At 43.3% G+C, this 11,868-nt stretch overlaps 1 protein-coding gene across 1 annotated transcript; it reads right to left on the bottom strand.

Annotated features, from left to right (window-relative positions):
• Positions 1 to 946: 946 nt before the first annotated feature.
• Positions 947 to 9,637, bottom strand: LOC146651783 (potassium channel, subfamily K, member 13-like). Its single transcript, XM_085382842.1, has 3 exons — positions 9,036 to 9,637; positions 5,207 to 5,973; positions 947 to 1,207 (listed from the first exon to the last, which is right to left on the bottom strand). Exons 1-3 carry the CDS (start codon positions 9,370 to 9,372, stop codon positions 1,052 to 1,054), a joined length of 1,260 nt encoding a protein of 419 aa, XP_085238968.1. The 5' UTR covers positions 9,373 to 9,637; the 3' UTR covers positions 947 to 1,051.
• Positions 9,638 to 11,868: the final 2,231 nt, after the last annotated feature.

The raw sequence follows: 11,868 nt of genomic DNA on the forward strand, positions 1-11,868 counted from the left end.
AAAACATTGGAGGTAAAACACTTTGGAGTTGCTGCAGATCACTTTTGGTTTTAAATTTGCAACACAAGGATTGGCTTTGGCTCCTCGAATATTCTTCTAATTGTTTACTGCACTTGTCGTGTGGATCCAGACTAACAGAAAAAAGAAACAGCAAGCAGCACTGAGCCAAAATGTAATAATGAGCCCTGGAACTACATGTTTTTACCTCATTTGTATCAGTACCAAACACCAGCAGGCCTGTGTCACAACAAAATATGAAAATGCCATAATTTCTGTATTTGTGCTTGACTAATGTGAAACAAACTCGGAGTAAACAGAAATCCTACATAATGGGGATCAGTGCAGGCTCTCTGATTCTGCAGAGGGCAGGGCTGCTCAGGGTTGTAATGAGGGAGATTCTGTCTTTGTTGTTGCTATTTGTTGTTTTAATGAATGGATGCGAGCCACTGAATAGTGTAACAACATGGCTGTGAAACATTTACCACAAATGCTGTGAGCGTAGAACTAAAATCTTTTTAGTTAGTCATGTTTTCCCGTCTTTTTTAACTTTCCAAACATGACACAGGGCTTTGTGCAATGACTGCTGTGAGACTGAAGAAACACCACCTTTATTAAAGCTACTTCTCTGACAATAATACCTTTCATGGACCGGGCAGAGTCGTAGTAAGTGTTGTGAAGTGCTGTGAATGAGTGAAAGTTGCAGGTCTATGTGAAGCAGCACGTAGTGCATCAGGCTTTAAAGCTTAGATACAGGCTTTAGGCAGGCTTTTATTTATCACCATGGAAACTGGATTCCTCACAGGGGAACATTCCAGCACGCCTGGTCCAGATGTGGAAATCCAGCACGCTATCGTGCATCTTTCATCTAGCCAAGTTCTTGGCAAGAAGCTGGGCTGAGATGGTTTCCGTCTAAGCAGTAGCTGCTGGGGTCAGCCTTCCTCCTCCAACATCAAAGCTTCTTCTTCCTCGGGGAGGCGGCGCTCAGTATAAGTGTCATACTCTTTCTCGTGTGTCTTTTGTTTCCTTTAAAAGGATCTCGCGCTGTTTCTCCCTATCTGTCCACACTAGTCTCTGCCAGGCGGTTGTTCATGATGCCCAGTGCACCCACCCCTCCCGAGAAGCCGTTCTGACGTGAACTGGAGCTGGACTGGCGCTGGTTCCCGACTGCCATCTCCGAAAGCTGCTTTTGCATAATGGCCAAGTTCACCTAGAGGAAGAGATTAAAAAAAATCATCACAAGAGGAAACGGAAACTGCAGAAAACTGGGGAAAGTGAAGTGGTACATTCAAGCTATAAAGTCTTGGCAAACAAACACAGATCGAACGGCAGCATCTGATTTCACAGGTGCATTAAAAAGCTGCCAGATGGTATTTCTTCTTTAGTGGGCTGCTTTAAGCAAACAAAGGTGAAAAGTATTGACGCGAGTGTCAGTGATTTAACTTTTGCCACTCAGCAACTTTTACCTTTGATTTTTTTTCTGCACAACAAAGAGCAGAAAATGCAACAGGCTTGTTTTGTATATAATCGGGTGTAAATGTATCCACTGTCAGGTCAGGACTTTATGGTTTTAAGGACTTTGCTTTCTCCATTCCCAGCTGCTTTATTTTACCTGTGGCCATGGAAGTGATTGGAACACCTGAATTCAATGAATTGGATGAGTGAGTGAATACAGTGTATCTGCTGACTTTGGCAAACCTGGCACACGGTTCACCTCCATACTGTTTTGGGTGAATAAGTGCACCACAAACACTTGAAACACCACACACCTCTGACGCCCGTTGCTTGCCATTTTGGCTTTATAGCAGAAATCAAGAGGCCAATCAAAGGATACATTTTTCAGCCAGCAGAAAGAGGATATATTGTGAGTGCGTAAGCTAGAGCGGAGGTTAGAAAGCTGCAAATGTTTACAAAAATGTGGCCGCTCCTGCAGATGATCCAAATTGAGGCACAATTTTTAGACTGTTTTGTTTGTTTTGGCACATCATGGTTTATTATGAGGAGAATGAGAGGATGGAGAAGATGTGTACTGGTACCAGTTTACAAGAACAAGGATGATGGGAAGAGCTGTAGTAACTACAGAGGGATAAAACCGATCAGACACACCATGAAGACATGTGAAATAGTTGTTGAAGCTACACTGAGAAGGGAGGTGACAATCAGTGAGCTGCAGTATTGCTTTAATCTGAGAAAGAGCAGATGCAATGTTTGCTTTGAGAGTGTTGATGGAGAAGTATAGAGGTCAGTAAAAACTTCACTCTGCCTCTATGGAACTAGAGAAACTATACGATAGGTACCAAAAGAGGAACTGTGGCATTGTATGAGGAAGTCAGGAGGTGCAGAGAAGTATGTGAGGGTGGTGCAGGACAAGAAAGTGGTGAGGTAGGAGTAACAAGTGGATTCCATCAGCACCTTGTTGTTTGCAGTGGTGATGTCTTTATCCTGTCTTCCTTCTCTCACCCCAACCGGTCGCAGCAGATGGCCCCGCCCCTCCCTGAGCCTGGTTCTGCCGGAGGTTTCTTCCTGTTAAAAGGGAGTTTTTCCTTCCCACTGTTGCCAAAGTGCTTGCTCATAGGGGGTCATATGATTGTTGGGCTTTTCTCTGTATCTATGAAGCGCCTTGAGGCGACTTTTGTTGTGATTTGGCGCTATATAAATTGAATTGAATTGAATTGAAAATTGATGGACAGACTGACAGATGAGGCCAGGCAGACGTGGACTATAATGTTTGCAGATAACACTTTGATCTGTAGAGTAGGGAGCAGGTGGACGAGAGTATGGCGAGGTGGAGGTATGCTCCGGAGAAAAGAGGAATGAAGGGCAGTAGAGGCAAGACAGAATACAAGACTGTGGATTAGAGGGAGACAGGTGGAAAGTTGAACATGGAGGGAGTAGAGATAGTGAAGGTAGATGTGTTTAAATGCCTGAGATCAACCATGGAAAGCAAGAGAGCACAGGTAGGGTGGAGTGGGTGGAGACGAGTGTAGTGAGGCCTGCTGTCATGTATGGTTCACAGATGGTGGACGGTGTTCGTTCCTTGAAATATTCACCCCAAAGCAAAAGCTCGTTTGTGTTACCAACTACAAGTTACATCAGCCACCTCCTAACCTGGATACAAAGTCGTCCTTTGAAATTTGGAAAAATGTTGCAAATGTACATATTTCTAGCTGAATTTCCAAGCCTCAACCTCCCTTCTTGTTCCTTTGCTGTTAGTGAAAGCAACGCTTTGATGTGGAACGGACAGACTTACATTAACATGCCTTAGACACACACACACACCCCCTTCGCTGCTGTCTCAGAGACCTCACAGTTTTTAAACACCCAGTTGTATCAGGTTAATAAGTACAGAGCTTTTGTAACTTAATGAGCTCGTGGAAGTCACGCCACCAGAGCTTTTGAACCCTCTAAACCATCAGATCTTTCTCCATGAATGAATACCCATCTGGGGTACAGCCTTATTAAACCATCACTCGCTCACTTCACCTTGTTTACCTCGACTCTTTCTCTTTTATCTCGTAGACTTTTCACAGCTACTCCAACTGCTCCAGCATCCACCGTTTTAGCTAGCTGGGGAAAGCTACAGATAGACACCAGGGAACACAAACGCACTGTCCTCTTCCTGTTTTGGTTTCACAATTAAGCCTTTGCTTTCCCCTGAGACGGGCACACAGTGGTAGACGGACTGTCATATATATATATATATATATTATATTTGTCTCTGTATTTATATATGTGTGTGTGTGTGTGTGTGTGTGTGTGTGTGTGTGTGTGTGTGTGTGTGTGTGTGTATATATATATATATATAACAATTCTGTAACTGTAACTTCGGTCGTTGCTGTGCTTTTTGGAAGTCGAATTTCCCAGAGGAACCCACCCGAGGGATTAATAAAGTTCTATCTTATCTTATCTTATCTTATAATGAAAGCAGAGCTTACAGGGAACCGGCCGAAAAGCAAACTCTGCCCATTATTCTGCTGCAGGTTTATCGTGCAAACAGCATTTCCACCTTAATAAAAAGTTAAAGCCTTTGGTAGTGCTAAGTTATTTTAACTGTGCAGTGGAGATTACTATAAAGTGTTTGTACTTGTAAAGAAGGTTATAAGTTTTGTTATAAGTTGCTGATTTCTGTGATATATCCCCCCCGCCCCTTTTCTCTCTGTTATTGTTGTATTAGCAGTACATAACATTCAAAGGTGGTCTCTCAGATTTAACAGGTGCTCCAGTGAAATTCCAGGCTCACATTTTCAGAGTGAAATCGATTACCATCAATTACCCATAAATTATTATGTTTTACGTAAAAAAGAAGCGCAAATGAACATGTGGTGCTTCAGAGGTTAGAAACCGTGCTTCACTCTAACAGGGAAATATCATAATTTGCAATAAATTTTACCATCAACCAACACACAAAGACATGAGTTCCTACAGCTTGATAAAAAGTATTCACACAGGTTTCTGATGTCATCAGCTTGTTCTGAGGCTGAATCAGACGATTAAACTCAGTTTCCTGAACTGTACAAAATTTCATTCATCTTATATTTCACTAACAATCCTAACACAACACAAGACAGTTAACTTATTCTTGGTTGTGTCAGTTCAGCAGAATTAAACCATTCGGCCTTCTAATTTTCTCAGTCAGGACTTCCAGGACCTGTAAAGAAAGATCTAAGAAGGATTTCTGATCCAGTGCAGAAGGGCGCACACTTTTGACATTTAATTGTAGCTCACACTGCTCATTAGTCTTGTCTACATGGTGGAGTAGTAGATATGGAAATGTATGGACAACTGACACTCCTCAGGGGCCACAAGAGCTGCTGAATAAGCAGTGCCGGTGGTTGCTTAGCTGTTGATATTCAAAGAACTTTGACGCTGCATATGCATGCAGCCCAGCAGTTCAGCAGCCAAACATAAGACACTGAATATGAAGCATAAGCTTGTATCAAAATAGGAATTCTCCCCCGTATTTTTTCACACATATGTACAGCGAATACAAATATTTTGATCAGTTTTAATAAGAACATATATGCACCGGTAATCACGTGGAGGTTATGGCTCATAAAGAGACATCTGACAGCAGCAGGACAAAGGAGTTTTCCCTCCACTACTCGCGTCAGTCATCAGATTACTCTAAGAATGAACTGCTTGCTTGTAAAGACAGGTGTGATTTCATTCATCAGGTGCAGAGTCACACGAGTGGTCAGTCTACTCTCACCTTGTTGGCTGCTAAGAAGTCCCTCATGGAAATCATTTCCCCAGACAACCTGCGTCCAGTGTCGGTCTCGCTCTCGTTAATGGCGTCTGTCTCGATGGATGGGTCTCTGCGGCCACGGAGGTGGCCCGGGGCCACCACATTCCGACGGGGATGCCGGTGCGGGTGGTGACCCCTCCTGGGGAAACAGCAGCGACAGGGGGCCTCCAGCCTCCTCAGCAGCCAGTTGAGTACCTGCTTGATGACGATGGAGATGACATTGAAGAGGGAGTAGATGCAGCAGACGCCGGTCAGGATGAAGAAGAAGTTGCCCAGCCTGTACGCAACCGTAGCGTGGCCTTCGTAGGCGACTCGCTGACTGCTAACCATATCTCCAAACCCAATGGTGCTGAAGGCTACAAAGCAGAAGTAAAGCGAGTCCAGGTAGCCCCAACCCTCCGCTGCGGAGTACATCAGCGAGGCGCAGCAAGACACCAAAACGGCTGCCGCTCCTAAAATGAGCATAACGCAGTAGACTGAGGGCTTCCAGCCTGCAAGTTCCTCCCCGGCTCCACTTGCTCTGTTTCCCTCAGAGACTTGACGTCCGTTTTGTGGCAGCACAGCCTTGTTATGACGTCTTTCGTAGCACGACTTAAGGACAAAGGCAATGACGGTGATGACACGCTCCAGGAAGAGGTTGAAGAACAGGATGGTAGCCGCACAGCCGAGCAGGCCATAAAACATCAGGAAGACTTTTCCTCCAATGGTGGCCGGGGTTGTCATCCCAAACCCTGACGTTCACACACAGAGAAATAGATCACGTAGTGAGAGTAAATTTACACAGTGTTACTGCTATCATTATAAGATGACAATAGCAGTGGAAGCTCACATTTATTGGTCTTTACCCTCTCTAGTACTACAACCGAACACTCTCAGTGTTGTGATGTGAGCTTTGTAGCTACACTGACAAAGATTGTAGCGGTAGAAGTCTGCCTTCAGTGCTTTTTAGCAGAAAGACCTTCTGACAAAAGCCTTTTAAAATAGACTAACAGAAGCCAGAGGTCATATAAAGACCAACAGAGTCTGATCTAGCTTTTCACCTAATGTCCTCCAGGATAGTCTCCCCCACTGCCTTAAGGTGAAGGTTGATGGATGTTACACTATTGTTACTTTTAGACACCAAATCTGTTTGAAGACGTTTAGGAAAAGATAATGGTTTGATGTGATAAGATTACTTTATGGTCACTCTTAGAGGAAAATCATCCTCATCATCATCAGCAACTAAAATCAAGACAGAAACCTTAAAAGAATTTGGTTTGATGCACATTTTCACAAACATCAAGCTTCTTTTTTTTCTTTTTACCAAAGGCGTTGATGACTGAGCTGTGGCTTGTCGCATCTGTGGACTCTCGATTTTACTTGCCATGTCTGCAACGATGCTAGGAGCTAAGCTCGCCAACTCTGCTGGCGCCCAGTTTGAAGTCTGCCACCTGACTGGGGAGCATGTGTAGTTGGGGTATTGTAATCTAAACTCTGTGTGGTCAGACCTGTGAGGTCATGCACACAGACCCTGACACTCTCCATCTGATAACAACATTTGGACCGAAGCGAAATCACGGACACGGAAAGTGTAACTGAGACTAAACAGGAAGGACTGCTTTGCTGTCAGGCTGCTGGCTGTGTTAGCAGAGTATAACCAAGGCTGCATACCACACGTCTACTTCATGAAACTAGTTTAAAACTGTATGAGGCTATTTTGTTTCCTTCCTTACACTCTCAAAGCAGCATCATGCTGTCGCTACACTGTGCTACATGTAAAAAAGGACAAAGTCAGAGGAAAAATGATTAATGAGAGAACTTTAAATCCTCAGCTTGTACGGATCATCTTTGAATGAAAGGACAGACTAAAAGAGTTCTCGTACGTTAAAACGTCACCTTCACTTGAAAATGCGAGTCCTGCCCATAACTTCTGGGTTTTTTCTTACACACAAGCAAACTAGAGAAAAGTGGCTACCAACCTGCAGCTGCTTTATCTTTTAAATCAAGCTCTCTTCCTATCTGCCATCAACAAAGACGGCCAATTACAACTCTCTACTCCTACTAAGTGAAAAACGTGCTCATGCGACTGCTTTCCTCCACAGGGTTGCCATTGGTGACATGCTAACCCTCTCTCGCTTTGTCTCTCTGTGCAGCAACACTCAGTTTGAGAGCCGAGGTGTTCCAGTCTCACATTTCACTGTATTTTTTTCCACACTATTTTGGCAAATGAAAGACGCAGTGGAGACACCCCACGCCTCAGGTGTAGCTTTTTTTTCTCCAGATTTTTAAAGGTCAAACAGATTTTGCAGATTTTTATTCCAACGGGATCTGAAGATGTTTTTCTGTGACTGACTTTGTCTCTTCTGAACTGGCAGATGAAGAAAATGGGAGTCAGAACATGAGGTCTTTCAGCTGCACCACTCTCACTGATGTCTTTTCATCCCTCATTTAACACTGAAGCTCATGAAGTGCCGTCTGTCTCTCTGCTGCTCTTCTTCTTCTTCTTCTTGACCAATTGTTGAAAAATCGAACTCTGGCTTTTATTTTAGAGTGGAAACGTCATAGTTATACACGCTCGTGCGACAAATTATTGTTTAACAATATGATTGTCCTTTTTACTAAAAACAAAGTTAAACATGACTGTATCCACTCAGGAAAAACACACGGTGCAGCGTGACTAGCTGCCTCCATGCCAGAGGCAGGCGTCTTGTGGAGGGTTTGATTGCCTTCACATTCAGAAAGGATCTCAAGGTGCTAATTGAAACAGAGATTTCATCCAAATGCAACAATAAAGCCAAATGGCCTGGATTTTATAGATGTGTATTTCTTTCCACTTGTTTTGTAAATTTGATGTTGATGAGTCCTGTGAACAAGATATGCGGCGCTTCAAAGAAAAAAGGTAAAATTTCAGCGCCATTACAGCGCTCTCAGGACACAGTCGGGGTTATTTGGGGTTGCACAGCTAAAGTTTGTCTTTTTTGGGTGATTATTTGCTTCTTGATCAATAATAATCATTAAATAATAACTCGATTGTGTCTTTACAGGATGTACGCAGCATGAAACAACCCTTTAGCGTAGTTGGCAAGTTTTTTTTTACAAATAGAAAAACAGAAATGTAAAAATAGGATCTTTATGAATGTGTTTTAGTGATTATACCAGTGTTACTGCAGAGGATATAAAATATGACAAAGTCTTACAGTGAAGCCACTAATTTGTGGGAGTCCTGCCAGAGTGGAGTCCAACATCACATCACTTCTTCTACATTTGTAAATTCGACTCAGGATTCAAATTTAAACTGCGATTGGATGTTTGCTACATTATTAAGCCTGCAGTTACTCAGCTGTAACGGCCTCCTTTCTGGATACACTTGTTTTTTCTTACCCAGTTTTTAATGTGTTGTGCTCATAAATTGTTCATAATGTTTATGCTCTTTTTTACCTTTTTTTTTTACAGTTCCCCCTGACAGTCTAAAGCACCTCATAAGTTTGTTTAATATAGATTTGAAACTGTCATCTACTTTTCCATCAAATAATAGATCCGCTGTCTTAAACGTCGCAGTGATGCTTTAAATTTGACAGTTAACCAGTCAACAGACGACATTATTACAGTTTGATCAAACTGAACCTGGCCAGTCTTTACATTCCCGGGAGAAAGGAATATAAAGTGATGAAGAGACGCATTGATGTGGGAGTTTGCTATTTGCATCCACCAAAAGCACAGAGTCACGAAACAAAAAGCCAGAAACTGATTATGTAAAAGAACGAAAAAGTGATGTATCTGACTGAGTTTGCAGAGGCCAGCATCTTCATCTCACCGATGGTTGACACCACAGTTCCTACGAAGTAAAAAGCGCCCGTGAAGTCCCATCGAGGTCTGATTGCGTCCACGCGGATCCCCGCCACGTTCGCCTCCTCGTAGTTCCTCAGGAAGTTATTCAGCTCTTTCTTACTCAGGTTGTACTTCTGGCTGAAATGTTCGAACCTCTGCGCCCAGCGCTCCTTCGCTTCTCTCTCCTTTGGGTGTTCCAGCGCAGAGAAGACGGCGGCCCCGCACAGGAGATAGACAACGATGAACAGCGCCAGCAGCAGGAACCGCGCGTTATCCTCGTTTATCGGACCGGAGCCGCAGCAGCAGCCGCTCCTGCATGCCATTATGCCGCCGTTGTCTCCGTGGTGCCGCTGCAGTGAGGGACCCGTAGCATGGTGCTCTCGAACACAACGCGCAGTCCTCGGAGGAGACGCTCACATGACAACCGGTTAAATCAGAAAGATGCGTTTTTAAATTGATGAATCAGGTCTTGCAGTTCTTCCTGGGTTTGGCATCGTGCTCGCGAGCTTCTGTTTGCAGCCCGGGTCCGGAGTGCTCAGCCCGGCGCGTGCTCAAATGACTTCATGTCCTGTGACTGCACTCTGCAGCGGGTTGCTAAGATGTTCAGAGAAGAGGAGAGATGCAACCTGTGGATGCAGAGAGTCGTGCTGTTGCGCTCTCTACCGCTGCCTCTCCAGAGAAAGTCTCCACCCCGGAGCGCACCTTTTACGCATCACGGATCGGCCACTTACATGTGCGTAAACTTAAAACAGCTGTCCGTTCAGTTTGCATGTCGAGAGCAAACACTCACAACGAGCCCCGATGTCACCTGTCATGTTCCACCCGATCCGTAACTTTGGAGGTTTGATCCTGACAATATAGAGCGTGTTTGCATAGTGAAATCAATCACTTGACATTTCCGAATTCTGACGGGGGATTCACGCTCCCGCACATGCTTAACCGGGGACGATGTGAGCAAATGTCACAGCGGAAAGACGGTCTGAAATAAATAATTCAGGATCACAGGGACAACAAAGGAGCTATTTCTGTAAAATTGGGAATTCAACAAAATGAGGACGAGTCGAGGCCGTTTCAGAACCACGGACAGAGCAGCATCGCTCCCTAAATGCCTCGATCTTAACTTTTAACATGCGCAGCAACTAAGAGCTGCTTCGAATTAATATTAATGTTTGTTTAAATATTTTTTTTAAATATTCGAAAACATTCTAGAGACACCTGAAATAAAACAAACAGAACTGAATATTATGTACTTGAATCTTTACGTGTATGCACGACTCACAGCATCATTACGCGCTGTTAGTTTTGAATCCATAACACACAGCAAATTATTGATGTTTCACAGGCAATTATTTGGAGATTAGTGTTGACAAGAGGTTCTTCACTCATAGAAGCTGACATGGATCTGAAATCGACAAGTGATAAATAAGCACTTAGGTCACTGAGACAAAATACGAATTGCAATTCTTCACACTCAGGGTTGAAACACCGTGTTTTCTATTGACAAATACTTTACCATCCAACTGTTTTTTTTTTTTTGTTTGTAACCACTTATCCAGTAGCATCCTAAGGCGCCTGGAACCTATCACAGCTATTACTGGATGAGGGGTACACCTCAGACTGATCGCTGGTCCATCACAGGGATGACACGGAGAGACTGACAACCATTTACACCCACAAATTAACCTAGCATGCATGACTGTGGGAGAGAACCCACACAGCACAGGTAACATGCAGACTCCACACAGAAAGTCTACACTATACTGCGCTACACTAAAGTATAGTCGGGCATATTATACTATACAGCACTAACGCTGCCCGCATCAGTAAAGGTAAATGTTAAGGTCAGTGCTTTGACATCAGTAGCAACAAGCACACATACAGAGATTCATGTCTTTAGTAGTTACATCAAACTACTAAAGACAGGACAACTGATACAAGGTCGAGACACTTAAAGAAAGCTGAGCTAAAATCTGTGGGAGAATGCAACAGCAGCAGAGATTGTGTTAGAAGTATAAATTCCAGCGAGGCAACATCAGCAAAACCTTTAAGTTTTAAAAACAGATTTCGAAGATAACAGCAACAACAACACAAGCACCTGTGGGAGTTTCAAGGTGGCTGCCAAGTGATAACACTTACTCTTATGAAGAGGACTGCTTTGTGGATAATATAATTGATCAAATCTGCGATAAATAAAGTAAATCTTATGCATTCGTGTGAGTCAGATCTTCTAGTTCCCTGGCAGATGTTTCTGTGACATCCTCTGGAAGCTTCCAACCATTAAATGCTACAACACACCTGATCACATTATCACATGACAGGATTAGTTTGACTCCAGCCAGTCATTCCAACAGGGAACAGACAGCAAATGAAAACACCAATCATCCGAAAAACTTCAGTTTTGTGCTTTTCATATTCATGTATCCAGCACGACACCTGCCAAGTCTGAAGTAAGCAGGATAAACAGATGTTGAGACCGGTGAGAAAGATGAGAGCACATACAAACATTCCTCAATTTATTAATGATTAAACTAGACTACATCCCCTATGCATAAATAGAAAATATATACATTTTATTACAGTCTACTATTCACTATGCTAAACCATGCTGCACTGAACTGACAACCTAAAATTAAACTTTAATACTGATCAACTCTGTTTGCATATGTTTGGTTCTGATTTAATGAAATCTGTGTCGTATCTTGTTTCTCACAGTGAAATATAACAGCTGAAGCTCCCTTCACACTAAAGTGCGTGCTGTTAATTATTCTATGACTTTGCACCCCAGGGACCGGGATAATAAATATGATTTATTACCCCTA

This window comes from Rhamphochromis longiceps, linkage group LG15 (genome assembly GCF_057381845.1).
Source record: "Rhamphochromis longiceps isolate RC_006_pf linkage group LG15, R_longiceps_female_GT1.1, whole genome shotgun sequence".
In the NCBI taxonomy this organism is placed as follows: Eukaryota; Metazoa; Chordata; class Actinopteri; order Cichliformes; family Cichlidae; genus Rhamphochromis; species Rhamphochromis longiceps.